The sequence below is a fragment of the Macaca mulatta genome, chromosome 8 (genome assembly GCF_049350105.2).
Source record: "Macaca mulatta isolate MMU2019108-1 chromosome 8, T2T-MMU8v2.0, whole genome shotgun sequence".
NCBI lineage: Eukaryota > Metazoa > Chordata > Mammalia > Primates > Cercopithecidae > Macaca > Macaca mulatta.
The window spans coordinates 134,879,412-134,902,104 of NC_133413.1; the positions used below are offsets into that span (position 1 = coordinate 134,879,412).

Consider the following 22,693-nt stretch of genomic DNA (forward strand, 5'->3'; position numbering starts at 1 on the left):
TTATTTTTCTTATTATGGGTTGTATTTTTCTGTTGCATGCCTGGTAATTTTTGATTGGATGCCAGCCATTGTGAATTTACTTTGTAGATTATTTTCATATCCCTAAAACAGTTTGAACTTTCTTCTGGAGTATGATTAAGTTATTTGGACACGGTTTGAATGTTTTTGGGTCTTGCTTTTAAGCTTTGTTAGGTTATTCTAGAGCATTTAGTCAAGGGATATTTTTTCCCACTACTGAAGCAAGACCCTTCTTAGTACTCTAACTGGCACCTTGTGAATTATGACCTTTTCCACTTTTGCTGACGGGATCAGGAATCATTCACCATCCTGTGTGAGCTTTGAGTATTGTTTCCTCTAATCCTTTCTGATGGTTCTTTGCCAAGCCTTTGGTTATTTCCTCTCATGCATGTACTGATCATTTAGCTTAATACTTTAGAGGAATGGTCAGCAGGTCTCTGGAGTTCTCTCTGTGTCGCTCTGTCCTCTCTAGTATTCTACCCTGTGAACTCTAGTTGCCTTGGGTTCTCAGGACTCCCACCTATATCTCCTCACCTCATGGAGTCTTCTGGGTTCCCTTTCCCCATGCCAAAGCCTTTCTTCAGGCAGCAAGTTGGAGCAATTATATTGTGCATCTTGTTTGCATTCCATCTCTCATGGCTCACTGTCCTTCACAGCCTATGTCCAATGCCTTCAGGGCCATTGTTTCATATATTTTGCCCATTTAAAAAAGTATTTGGACGTTTATAATTACTTTCTACTTAAATTTACTAGCTGTCACAATCATTATTGAAGAAATTCACTCTTGCAATAATATACATATGTACTTCAGTTGACACAGAATTTCAACATGTAAAGCATATAAGAATTTCTTGCCACAATCATGTTTAGAATGCTTACCTATAAGGGGAATATTAAAATGTTAGTAAGTACAATGACTTTTTTCATATTAGACATGATAAACAGCCTGCAAGGTTACTTGACCATTGGTCACACAGAATTTCAGACAGATCAGAACCAGTGTCAAAATAGGTATTTGTCCTTTTGGCTTTTTAAAGGTCAAGGCTGAATCAAAGGTAAATGAAAATATTGCATGAATATGAAGCTAAAATTGAATTTTATTAACACACACAACAATAGCATTAGGTAAACAGAGATAGGTGGATAGACAGACTGTCTCAGTTTCTTTTTAATAATTGAGTTTTTTTTTTAAATCAAAGCTTTACACATAATTTAAAAACTCAAAGGTAACAAAACCTGATATGAAAAACTCCCACACCACCATGATGAAGCAGCTATTCTGCAGGTGTTTTGCCCTCATTCTGTGTGTCCACTTTCAATTCCAAATGGGCTTATATGACCAAAGAGATGCAGGACCTAACCAACATGTACCAACAGGAACCATGAGCACGGGTATGGAACTGGGTCCTGAGGGTGCTGGGTAAGAATTAAGTTTGTGTTTATATAGGACAGCAGTACCCATTTATAGTATTGCCCTAGGGTTATGTTAACTATTCCACACTGCATCATAATCCAAAGAGATCTAGACCATCTGAACATCCCACATAATGTCACAATGACCTACCACATTGATGACATCATGCTAGCTGGGTGAGGTAAATAATAAGCAGCTAGCATACTGTACACTGGAGGATGGGAAATAATCCTTAAGACCCAGCAAGCTGTTACATCAGTGAAATTTTTAGGGCCCAGTAGGCTGCTTGAATGCCAAGATATACCCTTCACAGTAAAGGACAAATTACTGCTTCTCACCCACTCATTTCACCAAAATTATTCTGCCACCAAGGAAGCATACCAAGTTGTGTAGGCCTCTGTGGGAATTCAGAAGTTGGCAATACTGTTCTGACTTGTAAACTGGGTGAGATAGAAGTCTGCCAGTTTTCAGTGGGATCCATAGCACGTAAAAGTTCTCTAGCAGGTATGGTGTATTTAGCCCTGTTGCATGGACCAATTCAGGATATTCTATGGGACGAGTAAATGAGATAAGAAACCATGAAAGTTGATGGCAAGCTCCAATGGGAGAATCACAAGGTCAACTCCTGGCATTCTGTGGCAAGGCTGGGCCATCTGCAGTGCAAACCCCCAAAAACAACTTATCCATACTAATGTGCCTTGGTAAGAACTGATTATGGACATCAAGTGACGATGTAGCCAGAGATGCCCATCATGAGCTGGGCACAGGCAGGTGGTCAGGCTCCCATGTCATATCTGATTCTTTACCGATGTCCCTTCCTCAGCTCACAATTATGGCCATTTGGGAGGGTCTCATGTCTAGCTTATGGAGGACAAAAAAGCCTGAGCTGAATTCACTGCGTTTTCTTGGAATACAGGTTCAAAACTAAAATGGACTGCTACTGCCCTACAGGCCCACACAGGACAGGCCTTAAAAGACAGCAGTGAGGAGAACCCTTCCAAACGACATAATGTGGGGCAGTATTCCTGGTCATCAACTTTGTGTGGAAAGAAACTGTCTTGAAGTAAAACATATTTTCATGACAAATGGCAAATAAGCTGGCCAGTTGATCAGGGGTCTGGAATAAGACTGGCATATCAAGGACAAGAAGTCTGGAGAAGCAGTGGAGAAATATATGACATATGGCACATAAGGAGGGGTTTGGTATTGTATAACAGAATCTTTACCTGCCAGAGACAATCCAACATGTAAGCAGCATTAAATAACCAAGTAGACAGATTTAGCCAGTTAACTTCAGCAGCTACAGCCATCAGCTCCACCGTCTCCTCCCTCTGCCCCCAGGAATGGCATGGGGGCTCATGACAAAGTAGTCATCTTGCAGGAATGCAAGTGAGCAAGAGGCCAATAGACAGCCTCCACTTATCCAATAGCTACTCCCCAGGCCGGGTGCGGTGGCTCACGCCTGTAATCCCAACACTTTGGGAGGCCAAGGTGGGTGGATCACCTGAGGTCTGGAGTTCAAGACCAGCCTGCCCAACATGGAGAAACCTGTCCCTACTAAAAATACAAAATTAGCTGGCCGTGGTGGCGCATGCCTGTAATCCCAACTACTCGCGAGGCTGAGGCAGGAGTATCCCTTGAACCCAGGAGGCAGAGGTTGCGGTGAGCCAAGATGGCGCCACTGCACTCCAGCCTGGGCAATGAGTGAAACTCCGTCTCAAAAAACAACAAAAAAACCAGCCACTCCCCAATGTTAAACACCAAGTTCCCGTTACAGCCCCAACCCTCAAGGATACCCAACAGCTACTTGGGCAGCAAGCTGACTTATGTTGGATTCCTTCCATCCTAGAATGGGCAGTGATTCTCCTTGACTAGAAACTGCCCATCTGCATTTATGAGTTTTGACTTCCTTGCCTATAAGTTGTTGGCCAGCTCTACTATTCAAAGGTTTACAGGTATTTGATCCATCAACATGTATCCTGTGTAATATTGCCTTTGATTTAGGGACCCACTTTACAGCAAAGGAGGTGTGTCAGCAGGTACATAACCATGGGATCCACTGGTCCTATCACATACTATACAACCTAAAAAGTGCTGGCCTGATGGAAAACCCTTTTGAAAGTGAAAATGAAGCAAAAGCTTGAAGATAATAGCCTGTGAAATGGAATGACCCTGTCCACCAGGGTACAGCATATACTCTAAATCAATACTCATTGTATGGTGCTGTGCCTCATATATACATAGCATGCATGTTTGGGGATGGAAGGATATAAATAGAATTCCCACTGTGTAGTAGGCTGAATAATGGCCCCCAAATGTGTTCAGATCCTAATACCTGGATTCTACAAATATTTTACCTTCATGATAAAAGAAACTTTGTGGATATGACTAAGTTAATGACCTCAAGATACAGAGATTATCCTTGACTATCCAATGGGCCCAATATAATCATAAAGATTCTTACAAGGGAGAGGCAGGTTTGCTTAGTAGATGCAATGACTTAAGCAGGAGGATGGGGTGATATGAGTAATGGGCCATAGCCAAGAAATGTACGTAGCCTCTAGAAATTGAAAAAGGCAAGGAAACAGACTTTTTCTTGAAGCCTTCAGGAAAAGCAGTCCTGTTGATACCTTGATTTTAGGCTTCCAGAACTGTAAGAAAATAAATTTGTGTTGTTTGAAACCACTAAGTTTGTCATAGCACAATAGGAAATTAATATAACCACATACTCTTACTCCCAGTGACCCATGTGAGAAGTTTGTACTTCTCATCCCCACAACTTTGAGTCTAGAAGTCCTGATTCCCAAGACAGGAATCTTTTCATCAAGAGACACAATAATAGATCCTTTAAACTTTAACTTGCTGAGGTTTCCCAGTTCAGGGTCCTTGTGCCAGGAGACCAGCAGGCAAGGAAAAGTCACCATGTTAGTTGGGGTAATTGAATCCAATTATCAGGAGGAAGTAGCGTTATTGCTACACGATAACGGAAGGAAGGAATGTACCTGTATTTTACATTCAAGGTATAGTGGTCTCTTGATACGTCCCAATATCAAGTAAAATGGACAACTTCCAAAACAGCAGGGTAAACATCTCCAAATATCGGCTCCTCTATAAAAGCAATGAGAACACGGGCAAAAATGGTCAGTCAACTTTTTCAGAACTCTACAAAGTAACTAAAAGCTTGAAATAATCTGAGGTGCCTTTATTCGAGAAAACCAGCTAAATCTTGGTAAACAGGGAAGCATTTTAACTTGCCTTATTCCCAGCCCCCACTTCTAATACAATGATAAATAGTAATGATGACAGTGAGCAACCTTACCTTACTCTTAACTTTAGGGAGAATGCTTCCAGCGTGTCTCACCATTAAGTGATACGCTGTCCTTTGTTAAGCAGTATCCAGAGTCCTATTATATTGTTGGCTTATCCGTTTCCCACTGCACTCTAGTGTCACTTTTCTAATGAATCAAGTGACCCTATATGTGTGGAGTTTTTCTAGACTTTCTGTTCTGTTCAGCCTCCCACCATGCCAGGCTAATTTTTTGTATTTTTAGTAGAGATGGGGTTTCACCACGTTGGCCAGGCTTGTTTCAAACTCCTGACCTTAGGTGATCTGCCCACCTCGGTCTCCCAAAGTGCTGGGATTACAGGCGTGAGCCACCGCGCCTGGCCTGGGACTGGTAGCTTCATAGAGAGAGGAGGAAAGGCCTGAGTGGGCATGCTCAGCCCCTTCACCATATGATTCCCTGCAGTCCCCATCAGCAACAAGGCTCTCCCCAGATGTGGTCCCTCCACCTTGAAGTTCTCAGTCTCCTCCCTAACTGCAAGAAATGAATTCCTTTTCTTTATAAATTACCCAGTTTCAGGTATTCTGTTATAAACCACAGAATACAGACTAGGACACTACCCTTCCTACCAGTATCCCTATCTTCCACTTGAAGAAAATACATATTAGTAGAAAATACATATTAGTGAAGGGGTTAAATCCAAGTGCACGTTTCCTACTGCTTCCTCCCACTAAGGAAGCTAGGGTGTAGATACATGATCCAGTAAGCTTGACCAATTGGATGATGATATAGTTTGGATCTCCCCTGCACATCTCATGTTGAGATGTAATTCCCAGTTAGAGGTAGGGCCTGGTGGTGTCTGGGTCATGGGGACTGATCCCTCATGGCTTGGTGCTGTCCTCACCGTAGTGAGTTCTCATGAGATCTGATTGTTTAAAAGTGTGTGACACCTACCCCCACCCCCTTGCTCCTGTTTTTGCCATGTGAAATGCCTGATCCTACTTCACCTTCTGCCATGAGCAAAAGCTTCCTGAGGCCTCCCCAGAAGCAGATGCAGGCACTAGGCTTCCTGTACAGCCTGTAGAACCGTGAGCCAATTAAACTTCTTTTCTTATAAATTACTCAGCCTCTGGTACTTAGAGCAATGCAAGAATGGCCTAATATAGATGGTCTCTCCTGTGACTTGAAATCTTGAGGAATAATGAAAATAACCCCTTAATAAATTCCTTTCTTGCTTAAGATAACCCAGAAGAATCAGTTTCTATTGTAGGAAAAAAAGACTTCATTAATGCAAATGTCAAGAGAAAATTCAAACTAATTTTTACACATCCTTCCTCTAAACGTTTTGAAAGCTACTAAAAGGCTTTCTGAGCTGTTAAATCTGAAGGATTTATAACAGATTGTTATTTTCGAACACAGGTATTCTATGTATACAGTTTGTATGTTTGTGTGAATACACACACACACACTCAGGAACCACACTGTTTATGCAGACTCAATGTAAATGTACACCTGAGTTGTGCAACATTCAAATCAATGCAGAAATCAAGCAAAGATTAGATTCAGTTAATTGTAGTTATTTCTTGGAAACACTACCTATTTTTTGAGACAGGGTCTCACTCTGTTGCCCAGGCTGGAGTACAGTGGTGTGATCTTGGCTCACTGCAACCTCTGCTACCCAGGCTCAAGTGATCCTCCCACCTCAGCCTCCTGAGCAGCTGGGACCACAGGCGTGTGCCACCACGTCCAGCTACTTTTTTTTTCCCCCTCAAGACAGAGTCTCACTCTGTCACCCAGGCTGGAGTGCAGTGGCACCATCTTGGCTCACTGCAACCTCCGCCTCTCAGGTTTAAGCAATTCTCCTGCCTCAGCCTCCCAAGTAGCTGGGATTACAGGTGCCCGCCACCATACCTGATTAATTTTTGTATATTTAATAGAGATGTGGTTTTGCCATGTGGGCCAGGCTGATCTTGAACTCTTGACTTTGTGATCCGCCCGCCTCAGCCTCCCAAAGTGCTGGGATTATAGGTGTTAACCACTGCGCCCGGCCCACACCCAGCTATTTTTACAATTTTTTTGTAAAGATATAGTTTTGCCTTGTTGGCCAGGCTCGTCTTGAACTTCTAGGCTCAAGCGATCCACCCTCCTTGGCCTCCCAAAGTGCTGGGATTTCAGGCATGAGCCACCACACCCAGCTGGAAATATCTTTTATCTTAAAAATTCCTAAGCATCCTATCAATTACCTCATTACTATAAATTTAATTTTAATGTAATATTTTAACACAGTTGCCAGGATCTTATTCAAACCTTCATTTTATAGACGGAAAAAGAGCTCACGCAGGGGTGTCCAAGGGAGAGAATATAGTCTTGGGTTCTTAGTTTCCGTTTCTGGTTGGACCAGTAAATACTTCCTCATCCCTCTTTTCTGCTTATCACTAGAAACAGAAGCTAAAAACCATGGCTTCAAACTGTTAAAAGCCTAAAACAAAACAGAACAACAACAGTAACAAAATAAGGTGGGCTGGACAAGCTTGGCAGAGAGCCTGCTTGGAGAAGCTGTATGAAAAGGATAAGAAAGACTCTGCCACCACTCCTGAAGGTTCTCGGCCCAAGATGGAATTTAGTCTCAGAAACTCTTATACTAATAAAATTTGTACATCAAATTAAGATCAGTAACAGTTAAAACATTAATAAAGACTGAAGCATTTGTTCACTTAAAACAATTTTATTTAATATTTAGTATATTTACTTTTAAAATAAAAATTAAAGGAAAGCCCATGAACTTATTTTCCATGAACATAATACAATAGTAGTCACCTATCTCCTCTACCCAACTTGTGTTTTAGGAGTCCTTTTGGATCTTTTCCCCCATAATGGCCTCTCTCTTTTTGCTTTACAGTGCAGTCTAACAGATATGTTGAGTAGCTAATTTATATCTCTGAAGATCTCCACAGAACTCTTAAATTCTAAGTCTTCATAGTCTTTGCACCTTGCCAAGTTTGCTTTCCTTTGGGAATTTCGTCATAACCACAAGGTTATTCCCCAGATATGCAGTTTGGGGAAATTAACCTGGCAGTAGTAAACAGACTGGATGAGAAAAGGTGGCAATCGTAATGAGGATATTGCAATAACCGGGGAAAGCTACAGAAGGATCTTGAGTTAGGATGATGACAGTTACAATAGAAAGGAGACCAGTACAAGAGACAGTGAAAACAGAATGGATACAATTTAGTCGAAGAATTGGCTGTGGGTGAAAAGAAGAAATCAAAGATGCCCGAAGTTGTGAGTTTCAGGTAGCTCTGGGTTTATAATCCTAGTTCTGACTCGCACTATCTTTAGATATACTCGCTGCTGACTACTAACTGAACAAGGTAGTAACCCCGTCATCTTGTAACTTACCTAAGTCTCAGTTTCCTCCTCTGTAAAACAAACTACCAAAATAAAGCTGACGAAAAGATTGAAGTAACATATAAAACCCTTAGGACAGTGCCTAGTATCCATTAAGCAGCAGATAAATGGCGGTCATTGTTAGGGAGTAGGGTAAACGATAAGAACAGAAAGTTAAAAAAATGAGTAGCAGCACGGACTTTTGCGTCGGGATTCGATCTTTCTACTACACGTTACACATACCTCTAGGCAGAGAAAGGGGTTGGAGGGGAGTTTGATAACGTGACTAATAATCCTCCTCCCCTTGGGGGGGAATCTTGATAAAGTAAGCCACCCACATGGAGGACTAATATAAACTGGATTGCAGAATGCACTTGGGCTGGGCGCTCAAGTGGGCCAGGCTTCTTGATTCCTATTTTATCCCCCTTAAACTAGGATAGCAAGGTCTAACTTACACTTTCATTTGCTGCTGAAGTTTCGGAACAGAAAGATAGCCAGATCATATTAATTACATGGATAGGCAAGAAAGCATGAGCCCTGAGGAGGAAAGAAAGGACTGTCCAGGTGTACTTACCTCAAAGATGAGAAATATCAGACAGGAAACCCTAGGTTCTTGCCCTTCAGTCGCTATCTCCTTGCCATTAGTAAAATGAGGCCGATGAATGTCCTCACTTCTGGACATCCCCATCTGGGCAGGAGGTGGGAAGGGTGATGTGCAAATGGATGGGAAGAACCTTTTTCTCGGCAGTGCCCACCACACGCAGCCCAGTGCCACGCACCGCAAGCGCTCCATAAACGCACACAGCGTCGCCCCTACCAGAATCCCGGGCGGCCTTCGCGGCATTTCTCCTGGCGTCGGCTTTCAGACTCCCGCGGGTGGGATAGGTCGAGAGGGCGGCATCTTTTGGCTTTTCTTCTCCCTAGACGCTCTGAACCATGTTTATGCAACGTTTAATGGGCTCTAATAAAACGCCTAATATTTTGCCCAGCGGAAGCACCTACCCCTTCGTTAAGCCGACTCTGCGAGGGTGAAGCTGCAACCCCAAGGCCGGAAAACGCGGCTATCGAAAAGTGCCGCTACCGAAAAGCGCATGCGCCACGGGGTGGCATGAAGCTAGAGAAACCCGCGCAGGTGGGCGGAAACCATGGCAACCCTGCGGGATGACGACGTGGTGACCGTCCCTAGCGCTGGATTATGACGCAGGCAGTGGGCGCGGACTCTGCGGTTCGCTTGACTGACGGCGCAGCCTCCGGGCCTCGCCACAGCAGCAACGGCAGAGGCCAGCGGGCGAGGTCAAGATGGTGGCTCCGCGGGCGGGGGAGGCGGTGGAGGGAGGAGGAGTCAGACCTTAGCTTGCCGGAAACACCGAAACCCAGAGCCTCCTGGGGAGCCGCCGCTGCCGCCCTCTCGGCCGTAGCTGCCTCCGCCGCCTGCTCCACTTCGAGGGACGCGAGCGGGCGGCGGGGCGGGCCGTGAGAGAGACAGGAGAAGAAGGAGCGCAGGGGCGGAGTTGCCCGCCTTAGCCCCTGCCCCCGGCCGCGGCCCCGGGCCCTGCCCCGCGTGGCCCTGCCCGGCCCGCCCAGCCCCGGTGTGGCAGCGGCTCATGGCGGCGGTGGGGGCCCCGCAGCAGCAGGTGCGGATGGCCCATCAGCAGGTCTGGGCGGCGCTCGAAGTGGCGCTCAGGGTGCCCTGCCTTTACATCATCGACGCCATCTTCAACTCCTACCCCGATTCCAGCCAAAGCCGGTTCTGCATCGTGCTCCAGATCTTCCTCCGGCTCCTTGGTAAGGGAACAGGGTACCCTGCGTCCCGGGACCGCTCTGCGGGCCGAGATGTGCCCCGAGGAGCGGGCAGGCGTGCGAGGCCATGGGTCGAGTATGTGCCTTTGGGAACTACAGTTTCATCTCTGAAAGGGTCGTCTTTACGGGGTGGGAGGGGGAAGGAGATGATACTTGTCTGAGTTGACAGCGGAGCAGTCCCCCTAGCGAGGACTCAGTGTTGTACCTCAGTGAGAGGGGGAGAAAGCAAGAATGCGTGGGCATGCAGCTCTTTGCCCGTTTCTCTTGGGAAATGAGTACTGGCTTACCGCGTCCTATGCGACAGCCTTCGAAAAAACAACTGTATCCCAGGCTCGTCGTGTGTGACCTTGGACTTCTGCCAAGGCGTGGGCCTCAGTTTCCCTTTATTACAAAATGCAGAGTACTTGTATATTGTCACTTCTGCTGCACCCAAGGGTCCACAGGATCGTGAAGTGTCTGCAGTAAATGACATCCAAGCGAAGGAGACAGGGTTTCGAATGTCAGACCTTGAAACCATTACCAAAAATTCTCATGAAAGCGCGATGCTAAAATTTTCCATGAATAAACGAGAAGGTATTGAAGATGACTGTAAAAAGTGATGAGCCATTTGCCAAAGAAACGTCTGAAAATAATTCTTTGTTTCGTATGGATGGTGTGTTAAAAGTATCTTATATTTCATTTCTTCCTCTCCATCTTCACTTACATCATCAGAGTGCGATGCATTTATGCGTAAAATAATTTTTTAAGTAATTGCAACCTGGCAATTTTTGTTGATGAGGTAATTCTGGTGATCGGTCTTAAGTAGGCTAGTGCTTTTGAAGTGTTGCTGAGGGCAGACTGAGGGTGAGATCTTTACCAAGCCTTTCTGAATTACAAGCCATCTGTTGCTTTTATTCTTTCAAAAGAGGAGTGGCAATAAAGGCCGAATTTTGTTCTTAGCAATAAATAGCCATATTTTACATTTCTCTGGTACTTTCCTTTTGCAAAACATTTTCACTGGTATTATCTAACCTAACCTTCAAACATCCCCCAGAGGTGGGTGGTGGTATTCTCATTTTACAAACCAGGAAACAGGGTCATAGAGGTTAAGTGTTGCTCTTGGTAGGCAGCCGGTAAGTGGTTGCCAGAACCTGGGGCTTAAAAATCTTTTGACATTAAGTATGGTTTACTTTTCTCCCTAACAGCTGCAGTCCAGATACAGAATGCTATAGTAATGATCATATGCTAGATCTTAAAACTAAAGATGTGAACGTGATGTTCAGCTCAAGCTGCTTGTAATCCACCGGCTACCTGATTCCAGCTGCTCCTACTTGCCACTGCTAATGTATACCACCACCACAATTTGTGTTAAAAATTGGGCTCTGTTTGAGAGGAATCTGCATATTCAGCCCAGAAATAGTGTAGTGACTGCTTTGAATATTCTTACAGCATGATGACTGCAGATTCTCTGAGAATCCCTTTGGGACCTGGTGCTTTAATGCAATACTCTGTTGAGCTTCAGGCTAGGCAGCTTCAAGGAAAAGAAGTATTTTCTTTAATTAAATAATTTGTAGTTTGAGAACATTGAACGAAGTAATCTGGTATTTTCCTTGTACTAGCCATGCTTCTTTTGTAATAAGTCTTGAAAGTTTGTGTTTGACGGTTTAAAGAAGGGCGTGACTTAAGGCGACTGCTCAGTGCTTTGGTTTATTTTTGCCTTTTAAAAAAATGGACAATGATGACATCTGTTTCATAGGGTGTTAAAGACAATAAAACTATTTTAATGCTTCATTTAATACCATATTTTGTTAGATATTTTGGTCTTTTGAAATCATCAGCAAAGTATTGGTGCTGTTTATTTGAAAATTTTGATCCCAGAATCTCTGGATCAGACTTTGAGAAATACAAAATATTTTTCAGATCTATCATCTGACTCTTCTTATATTATGTCATGTAATTATGCTAATTTTTCATATTTGTAAGGATGATAAGAATGAAAAAAACTGGTTTTGGTGCTAAAAAATTATATGTTACTAAAAGACACAGGTTTGTGTGTAAAATATGCCAATGGATAGTTGAAATTAATCGTTCTGCCTTGTTAGTTTTTTTGTAGTTGTAGACTTCTCAGTACTACTGTGTATAAGTCTTACCACTTGTCAACCTCACCCTTTTCTTTAAAATTAATGTGTAAAAATGGAAATCTCTCTCTTAAGTAAAAAGCATTACCAGTTTTATGTATGGTGGTAGAAGTATTTACTCCCTTCTACCTACAAAGTGGTGCTACAACTGTACCTTCATTTGATATCAAAACTAATTTGAGATTTCAACCGGTTGGAAAATAAAGCAACTCATTTTGGAGATCCAAATAAAATTCTATGACAATATATAGAATATTTAAGAACATAAAGCCATGTCTTAAGGGGTGTTAAATACTAAATGAAACTCAACCCAGAGCAGCATAATGCTGAGTTAGCAAATTTAAATTTTTAACCAAGGCAGAAAATGCAAGCCTAGGAGTTTGTTTTAATAGTATTACTCATGGTGATAATTCATTGAGGTGGGAAAAGTCTTTAAACATAACAGCAAACCCAGAAGTTCCAAGGAAAAATCTGATAAATTTCAGTACATAAAAATGAAAAGCTTTTTTATGGCAAAACTTTAAAAATCTTTAAATGACAAACTGAGAGAAAATACTTGTATCATAAGTGATTGACGTTCTAGTAAGCGTTTTACTCTGCCAGGGAAGTTGAGGCAGGAGAATCACTTGAACCAGGGAGTTGCAAGTTGCAGTGAGCCGAGATTGCGCCACTGCACTCCAGCCTGGCGACAGAGCGAGACTGTCTAAAAAAAACAAAACAAGAAAAAACTTATACTCCCTTAGGAAAATCCCTAAGACAAGCAATTCACAATTAACAAAATGCAGATGTTCAATAAGCAAGAGAAAAAGTATTTAGCCCTTCCTGCAGGAGCTTGATTTTATGGGGGGAAAAAAAGGACTTAGCCTTTCTTATAGTTAAATACAGTCAAGACCAGGTATGGTGGATCACACCTGTAATCCCAGCACTTTGGGAGGCCGAGGCGGGCAGATCGCTTGAGGCCAGGAGTTTGACACCAGCCTGGCCAAATGGCGCAACCCGTGTCTACCAAAATATTAGCCGGGCGCAGTGACTCCTGCCCGTAGTCGCAGCTACTCTGGAGGCTGAGGCACGAGAATCACTTGAACCGGGGAGGTGGAGGTTGCAGTGAGCCAAGATCGTCCCACTGCACTCCAGCCTGGGCGATAGAGCAAGACTGTCTCAAAAAAAAAAAAAAAAAAAAAAAAAAGTCAAAAAAAATTTATCAGATTGGTGAAAAGTTCAAAGTTTTGCAAAGGCATTTACCTTTTTGAACTAGGTAAATTTATACAATTTTGGAAGACTCTTTTTTTTTTTTTTTTTTTTTTGAGACGGAGTTTCACTCTTGTTGCCCAGGCCGGAGTGCAATGGCGCGATCTCGGCTCATCACAACCTCCGCCTCCCCGGTTCCGGCGATTCTCCGGCCTCAGCCTCCGGAGTAGCTGGGATTACAGGCAAGTGCCACCACCCCCGGCTAATTTTTTTTTTCTAGTTTTAGTAGAGACGGGGTTTCTCCATGTTGGTCAGTCTGGTCTTCAACTCCCGACCTCGGGTGATCTGCCCTCCTCGGTCTCCCAAAGTGCTGGGATTACAGGCGTGAGCCACCGTGCCCGGCCCGGAAAACTGTTAATATCAGTGTAAAACTATTTGGCACTATCAACTGTCATTTACAACTGACTTTTTTGTTTGTTTTGTTTTAAAGACAGAGTCTCGCTCTGTCATCAAGGCTGGAGTGCAGTGGCGTGATCTCGGCTCACTGCAACCTCCACCTCCCAGGTTCAAGCGATTCTCTTGCCTCAGCCTCCGGAGTAGCTGGGATGCCTGGCTCGTACAACTTTGGACTCACAATTTCAATTCTAGGGAATTGGCCTAGAGATATAGTTGTACAAAAGGACTATGGGCAAACACTACTGGAAATAACAAAGCAACAAACTTAATCTAAATATGTATTGATACAAATCTGTTCATTGTATTAGGTCCAGCCATGCAATAAAGTTCTTGAAAGGAATGAGATAGCTATTTTTGGTGCTGAAAAAGACCTCAGAAAACCTATGAAGTGAAAAAAAGCTGAAGTAATTATAACTGGCAGAGGAATAGACAGAGATTTCTCAACAGTTGCAGTATTGACATTTTGGACAGGATAATTCTTTGTTTGCGGATGAGAGCTCTTCTGAATGCACTGTAAGATTTTTAGCAGCGTCCCTTTCCCCTGCCCATTAGATGCAGGAGCACCTTGCACCCCAACAACCCAATGTGACAGCCAGAGCTGTCGCTAGATATTGCCAAATCCTGGTTGAGAACCACTGGGATAGACAAATAGATTAGTACTTAGCCTTATTTATAATTAAATACATAGCCCAGAAACAGACACAAATGTATATATAGATATAATGTGTTTCAGAGAAAGAATTGAAGTACCTTGAGGTAAACATGGACTGTTGAATTAATGATCATTTTGTTACACCTTTGGAAATAAATTATACTAGATGTCTACCTCATGTCAATATATAAACAGTCACTTCTAGACTGGGCAGTGTAGTGAGACCCTGTCTCTGCAAAAATAAAAGTTTAAAAAAATAGCCATACTTGGCGGTGGGCGCCTGTAGTCCTATCTACTCAGGAGGCTGGGGTGAGAAGATCGCTTGGGCCCAGGAGTTCAAGGCTGCAGTGAGCTATGATTGCATAACTGCACTCCAGCCTGGGTGGCAGACAAGACCCTGTCTCTTAAAAAAAAAAAGTCATTTCTAAGTGTATTCTTACCTAGATGTATATGTAAATATGAAATGAAGAACTTTAAATTTTTAGAAAAAAATATGGAATATCTTATTTTTCCAATCTTAGATTAAGGGAGAAATTCTGTAAAAATATATAAAAGCAAATACATAATGAAGATTGATAAACTGAATGATACTGAGGTTAAAAACCTATGTTAATCAAAAGATCGCACCACAGCACTGCAGCCTGGGCAACAGAGCGAGACTCCATCACTAAAAATAAAGAAAGAAAGTGAAATCTCGGGTAAGGGGGAACTACTGTACTTACATTTACCGATTTATTATAAAGGCAACTACAAAGGTCACAGATGAATTAACCAGATGGAAGGAGATGTACTAGGTGAGGCAAAGAAGGAGAGAAGGGGAGAAGGGGCGTGGAGCCTCAGTGTTCAGCTGAGAGCTGACAGAACTCAGTCCTTTTGGGTTTTTGTGGAAGCTTCCTTAAATAGACATGATTGATTAAATCACTAGTCATTGGTTTATGGACTCAAGCTTCAGCTTCTTCCCCCTCCCCAAATGTGGGGGCTGGGGGTAGGAATCAAAGGTATAACCCTTAATCACTGGGTTGATTCTCCTGGCTACCTAGCCCCCATCCTGAAGCTATCTAGGGGCCCCCAGGCACCAGTCATCTGATTATTGTACAAAACAGTCATCACTCCAGAGATTCCAAGGCTTTTAGAAGCTATGTCAGAAAATGGGATAAAGACCAAATACTAATTTTTTTTTTTATGATATCACAGATGGGAAAGACAAACTAGAAAAACTTGCTTTAACTCTTCATTTAACACCTCACTGTAGGGTTTGGCTTTTTAAAATCCATGTTCATATATTTTTGATAAAAGCATACTTGTTATAATTTCAGGTTAAAAGCAAAAGTTTAATTTTGTGTTATTAATACTTAGAATACCATTTTTTTCTTTTTTTTACCTAAAATAAGAATCCAATAGAAATTTTTTCTTTATAGTTTATCAAGTATGCTAACAGATTAACAACATTTCAAGACACTTTGTTGTAAACTTCATTGCAGAAGGCTCCCTTGGGAGTAAGGTAGTAATAACATTTATTTCTGTGCTTTTCCATATTCTGTCAGGTATTGAAATGTTTTTCAACAAGTTGCTTTTTGTTTTAAAGGTATTTCGGGTACTTGGAGAATTGTAAATATTATGTTTTGTACCCTGATTTTTAGTCATAAGTTTCCAGAAGAGGGTAAGGGTATGAATAGACTTTACACATAAAAGAGTGAAACACTTTGTTATGTAACATGTATAGTAAGTTTTTTTATTTTTTCCTTTGTTTTTATTTGCCTGTTTTTGGTAATCCAGATTGAGAAGGCCTGAACTTTCATGAGTTGAGTTCGTATATAGTTTCAAAGTTCCTGAATTGATTTGGATACCTCCCTCTTTTTGACTACCTTGAAAACTCTAGTGAACTCTCTTAATCACAGGAGAATTGGACTGGGATCTCTGAGTTGTGATTTCAGTAAATTCTGTTCTCTTTTAATTTTTTATGAAGCAGCATTTATATACAGCCTTGATTACTTGTGCAAGTCACTTCCAAATCCTAATGAGAAACTGTCTCTGGACTTTTATATTTTCTTAGATCTACAGTGTAAATACCAAGAAAGCATTTCATATCTAATGTAAGAATGCACTGAAACTTTGATATTATTCTGCAAAGGCCATGAGAAAGATGATTACTTTGGAGACTTATTACTTGGGATGTTTGCTTTTAAAATGAGAGCAGATTCTTCCCAAACTCCATAAGTAGGAACGTGACTATAAGGAAAATCTGTGAACCCCATATACCTACAAACTTTGGGTAGGAATTAAAACGTGTACTATTCTTGAAATGTTAACTCACTGTTACATCTTGGGGGGTGTGATTTTAATCAGGATAGAGTATTGTCAGATTGTTACTTGCTGGGACACATCCAAATTTTGAGGTTGTAGTCTTACTACATTATTTGTCTATTTGATGCCTTCCCCTTTTTTCTTTGATCATTTGCATAAAGCACAATGGCACTTTTTCACTAGAAATGTTTCTAAAACCCAAATCATTTCTTCATTTGTGTGTGGTAAAAACAAGCTTCAGGAGAAAAGTTATTAGAATTTTAAAAAATAGTTATAAAATTATAGCAAAGCTCATGAATAGTTACTGAAGATTACTTTACTACTTTGTGAATAGCAAGTTGACAAAAATAATTTACGGTTCCTGCTTGACTTTCTCCCCTCTAAGTGGCATAAAGTAGAACTAGAGTTTTTTTGTTTTGGTTTTGACCCAACTTAGAAGATTTGTTTTAAAGTTTCTGAAGTTTTGTCTCAGGAAAATAAGGTTGTTTTCCATGTAGAGAATGTAAGATTACATATGGCATCTGGTAGGCTGAATTAATTCCATTTCCTTGTTACCTTCCATGGAAGAAGTTTCCAATAAAAAAAATCTTTTCTGGGCAGGAGTTCGAGACCAACCTGACCAACGTGGAAAAACCCTGTATCTACTGAAAATGCAGAATTAGCCGGGCATGGTGGTACATGCCTGTAATCCCAGCTACTTGGGAGGCTGAGGCAGGAGAATCGCTTGAACCTGGGAGGCAGAGGTTGCAGTGAGCCGAGATCACGCCATTGCACTCCAGCCTGGGCAACAAGAGTGAAACTTCATTTAAAAAAAATTACCTATTTCCTGTTAAAAGAGGCTGTTCTGCGTTTACAACTCTTTGGGAGATTATTAGTGGCCCATTTGCTTGGGGAATCAGGTGGTTTGTATTTAGAGGTTTATATGTCTTCTACCTTATTGTGTCCTTTTGTTTTCCTTTTCACAAATGACTTGACACTTTGGCACAGAATACATTTTAAATCCCTGGACAGTCATCATTTAAAGGAACTAGCCCTTGCCTATATGTGCAATGGATTGTGAAATGCGTCCACTGTAATAATATGCAGTGTCTTCATTACCTGCTGAAATAAGGTGGATAGATGGATTTTGATTTTATTTAATATTTATGTATTTATTTGAGACAGGGTCTCCCTCTGTCACCAAGGCTGGTGTGCAGTGGCGTGATCTCAGCTCTCTGCAACTTCTGCCTCCTGGGTTCAAGCGATTTTCCCACCTCAAGCCCCTGAGTAGCTGGGAGTACAGGCACGTGCCACCACGCCTGGCAAATTTTTATATTTTTGGTAAAGACAAGGTTTCACCATATTGACATGGTCTCGAACTTCTGGCCTCAAGTGATCCACCCGCCTCAGCCTCCAAAGTGCTGGGATTACTGGTGTGAGCCACCGCGCCTGGCCAAGATGGATTTTTAACTTGGAGTTTGTCACTTTTTCTGTACTCCAGGGTGTGGTTTCTCATTGTCTTTTTCATAGATTTTATTTTTCAAGCAGGCTGTATTTTGTCATTGCCTTTAAAAACATCCAGAAGTGACAGACATTCCCACTGTCATTCCCAATGTCCCAATAAGTACAGTGAATACTATTGTACTTACTTTGTACAAAATATTGTAGGATCCATAGATGGACAAGGTAGGATCCTTGCTTTCTGTTACAGATACATGTATAATAGGGTAGATTATGCTTAGATAACTGCAGACTACAGTATCAGGTGGTATGAGTGTTCAGTGTTTCACTGAGTTCTGCAGGTATGCTGAAAGAACAGTTTCTATCAAAGAAAGTAGGATGCTAGGATAAGTAGGATTTGAACAGTCAGGGATTGGGAAGTTGGTGGGGACATCATTCCAAGCAAAGAGAATGTAAACACTGCTGTAGCTATAGTGGAGAAAAGAATGTGTTTGGGGAACCCAAGTCTGTGTGTGTGTGTTAGGAGGAATATTACTGTAAAGCAAATTGGATCCTTGAGTGCCAGGAGCAAGAATGTAGATTTTAGTTAATAGTAATTTCAGAGCCGCTGAAGTATTTTGAGCAGATGAATGAAGAAAGGCAATTTGGTGATGGCTTGTAGATGGATTTGGACAAGATGAAGGTTTTTTTGAGACAGACTAATTGATTGGTGTCACAGAAAAGGGGGATAGAGGTGTTAGAAGAATTTGGCAACTAATTGGCAAAGTTTGAGCATGTGGGGCTGGGTTGGGAGTATCTCTAAGAGAACAATAATGGTACCTTCAACTGAAATAGCAAATCACAAGGAAAAGCTGATTCTAGGTTAAGGCAAGTTGAGTTTCAGAACTTTGGAAATTTGCAGTTGTAATGTAGGAGTGAAAGTAGGTGAGTATTCAGATGACATTCCCATTGTTGAAACCTTGGATAATAATGTGTTTATTGTAATCCTACTTAAAATGTGCATTTCTGTCAGAGTACAAAGAAAGATGGTGTCTATGGAGTGGGGGAAGGAGAATTATCATTTTCTAAAAACATGTCTTGGTTTTCTGAGTGTTACTTTTGTAATGTGAAGAACAATAAAAAGAGATGACTATTTTAAGAAACAGATTCAGCATTGTACAGGAAAAAGGGAACTTGGAGGATGTTTCTAAGTCTGAAGGAAACTATTTAGGAGGAAAGAAAAACTGAATTTTGGATCCTTTGGAGAATGCTCAGAGTTAAGGAGTAGGAAGTAAGAGCTGCCATGAGTTCACAGTTTGAAGAAAAGGAGGAATTAGGTGGAAGTATAAAACTTGAACTTGATTTCCTAAAGAATGCTTTAAAAAAAAAATCTAAAACTTGGCTGGGCGCGGTGGCTCACGCCTGTAATCCCAGCACTTTGGGAGGCAAGGCGGTGGAATCACTTGAGGTCAGGAGTTAGAGACCAGTCTGGCCAACATGGTGAAACCCCGTCTCTACTAAAAATACAAAAATTAGCTGGGCGTGGTGGCAGGTGCCTGTAATCCCAGCTGATTACAGGAGGCTGAGGCAGGAGAATTGCTTGAGTCTGGGAGGCAGAGGTTGCAGTGAGCTGAGATTGCATCGCCAGCGCACTCCAGCCTGGGCAATGGAGTGAGACTCCGTCTCAATCAATCAATAATAAATGAATCTAAAACTTAATAGGAACAAATGTTTTCCATTTGGGTTCTTTTTAACCCAATTTTTAAAATTATCTTAATTTTAATGATTATGAAATGATAAAGGACATATTCTTTTGAGTTTTAAAACTTGTTAAAATGTATGTACCACTACACATTCATCTTGAAGAGATAATTTAGTAATTTGGTGCCTTGGACATACACAGTGTTACTTGAAATACTTTAGAAAGTAAGGAATGAAACTTTAAAGAATAATTTATTATGTTTGGTCTGTCCTCCTGAACTCTGACTTTACAAAACCTTTATTGCCCTTTACGCCTAAATCGTCTTGAGGCTTAATGTTCATAACTGAAAATATTCATATTTCCTAATTAAAGAATATCATAACTATTAGTGGGGAAACATTCTTACAAAGACTTCATTCAAATGACTTTTTCTTTCTTTCTTTCAGGTATATTTGTATCCAGTATTGTTCTGATCTTGTCACAACGATCACTTTTCAAGTTTTACATGTACAGCTCAGCCTTTCTATTAGCTGCAACTTCAGTGTTGGTGAATTATTATGCTTCTTTGCACATTGACTTCTATGGTGCCTACAACACATCAGCTTTTGGAATTGAGCTGCTTCCTCGAAAAGGTCCCTCGCTGTGGATGGCACTTATCGTTCTACAGCTAACACTTGGAATTGGATACGTTACACTACTCCAGATTCATTCCATCTATTCACAATTAATTATTTTGGATCTCTTGGTTCCTGTAATAGGCTTAATCACAGAGCTACCATTACACATCAGAGAGACTTTAGTGTTTACTTCTTCCTTGATTCTCACATTAAATACAGTGCTTGTCTTGGCAGTGAAACTGAAGTGGTTTTATTATTCCACACGATATGTTTATCTTTTAGTGAGGCATATGTATCGAATTTATGGATTACAGTTGTTGATGGAGGACACATGGAAGAGGATTCGTTTCCCAGACATACTGCGAGTCTTTTGGCTAACAAGAGTTACAGCTCAGGCTACAGTGTTAATGTACATCTTAAGGATGGCAAATGAAACTGATTCCTTCTTTATTTCTTGGGATGATTTTTGGGACCTCATTTGCAATCTTATAATTAGTGGATGTGATTCTACACTAACTGTACTGGGCATGAGTGCTGTAATTTCCTCAGTAGCCCATTACTTGGGGCTTGGAATATTGGCCTTTATTGGATCAACTGAGGAAGATGACAGGCGGCTTGGCTTTGTTGCACCTGTTTTATTTTTTATTTTGGCTCTTCAGACTGGGTTAAGTGGGCTAAGACCAGAAGAGAGACTTATTCGCTTAAGTAGAAACATGTGCCTTTTATTAACTGCAGTCCTGCATTTCATCCATGGAATGACAGACCCTGTATTAATGTCTCTCAGTGCCTCTCATGTGTCATCTTTTCGTAGACATTTTCCTGTGCTGTTTGTCTCTGCTTGCCTGTTTATTCTTCCTGTCTTACTCAGTTATGTTCTTTGGCATCACTATGCACTAAATACATGGTTGTTTGCAGTTACAGCATTTTGTGTGGAACTGTGCTTAAAAGTAATTGTTTCTCTCACTGTTTATACGTTATTCATGATTGATGGCTACTATAATGTCCTCTGGGAAAAGCTTGACGATTATGTCTACTACGTTCGTTCAACAGGCAGTATTATTGAATTTATATTTGGAGTTGTAATGTTTGGAAATGGGGCTTACACTATGATGTTTGAGTCAGGAAGTAAAATTCGGGCTTTTATGATGTGCCTACATGCATATTTTAACATCTACTTACAAGCCAAAAATGGCTGGAAGACATTCATGAATCGTAGGACTGCTGTGAAGAAAATTAATTCACTTCCTGAAATAAAAGGGAGCCACTTACAAGAAATAAATGATGTATGTGCAATCTGCTATCATGAGTTTACAACATCTGCTCGTATTACACCATGTAATCATTATTTCCATGCACTTTGCCTTCGGAAATGGTTGTACATTCAAGATACTTGTCCAATGTGCCATCAGAAAGTATACATCGAAGATGATATCAAGGATAATTCAAATGTATCTAACAACAATGGATTTATTCCACCCAATGAAAATCCAGAGGAAGCTGTAAGAGAAGCTGCTGCTGAATCTGACAGAGAATTGAACGAAGATGACAGTACAGATTGTGATGATGATGTTCAAAGAGAAAGAAATGGAGTGATTCAGCACACAGGCGCAGCAGCTGAAGAATTTAATGATGATACTGACTGATGAAAATAGCATTTATTAATCATTGAGGTATTTGTTTAAAATTCAGTTCATCCAAAATGGAGTGATATCCTTCACCTTCAGTGTGTAACCAAGCACAAAAACAGTATCAATGTTGAATCTGTGAATGGTTTTCCGTTTACTGTGATGTGCTACTGTAAATATACCTCTTTAATTACTTCTGGTCTCTTTGGTGACCTGTTTAAATTTGTGTACATTATTGTACATAGAATAAAATGTTTTCACATTTTTATGACAAAATTTGAACAAATAGCTTTTTAATAGCTGTAATGATCATATGGTGCGTCAACTGTGCCAAAGATTCTTCAATGAAATCATATAACGTATCTAACTTTGGACCTCAGTTTTTCTTCAGAATGGGTGGGAGAATGAAAATGCAAATCAGGAAACCACATTAAAGTTAAGGAAATAAAATAATTTGACCAGAGGATAAGGGACATGAGAGAGTATTTTAAAACTAAAGAAAAAATTAGCCTGCCAGAAGCAACTGAGGAACTTTTTTGAAACTTGAGTAGCAGTGTAATTGAGCTGAGTTTGAAAGTCATGATTCAGAGACCGAGGGTTGGGAAATAAACTGTATCAACTAAACTTTGATATAAACCAGAATGTGCTAAATGTTTTTTATGTAAAATTGGTATATTTGTTAGCCATTCTGTGTCTGCAGTATTGTCATA

The 22,693-nt window shown here is 41.1% G+C and overlaps 2 protein-coding genes and 1 long non-coding RNA gene across 6 annotated transcripts in view; 1 reads left to right on the forward strand and 2 right to left on the reverse strand.

Moving 5' to 3' along the window:
- Window positions 1-1,097: 1,097 nt before the first annotated feature.
- On the reverse strand, window positions 1,098-9,178 carry LOC106999934 (uncharacterized). The gene is made up of 3 exons (XR_001446847.3): window positions 8,678-9,178; window positions 4,435-4,540; window positions 1,098-4,083 (listed from the first exon to the last, which is right to left on the reverse strand). It is a non-coding gene; the product is annotated as an uncharacterized LOC106999934 (long non-coding RNA).
- A 209-nt stretch (window positions 9,179-9,387) lies between these two features.
- Window positions 9,388-22,249, forward strand: RNF139 (ring finger protein 139). Its single transcript, NM_001261771.1, is given in 2 exon segments — window positions 9,388-9,888; window positions 20,188-22,249. Coding segments are annotated over 2 exon segments (1,995 nt in total). The 5' UTR covers window positions 9,388-9,707; the 3' UTR covers window positions 22,002-22,249.
- The window catches only part of TATDN1 (TatD DNase domain containing 1), a 60,270-nt gene continuing 49,155 nt past the window's right edge, over window positions 11,579-22,693 (reverse strand). For all 4 annotated transcript variants that reach the window (XM_077944018.1, XM_077944020.1, XM_077944019.1 and 1 more), the window contains exon 12: window positions 11,579-12,723. In XM_077944018.1, the coding sequence (XP_077800144.1) occupies window positions 12,612-12,723 (112 nt within the window). In that variant the 3' untranslated portion in view covers window positions 11,579-12,611. The remainder of the gene's footprint in view (window positions 12,724-22,693) is intronic.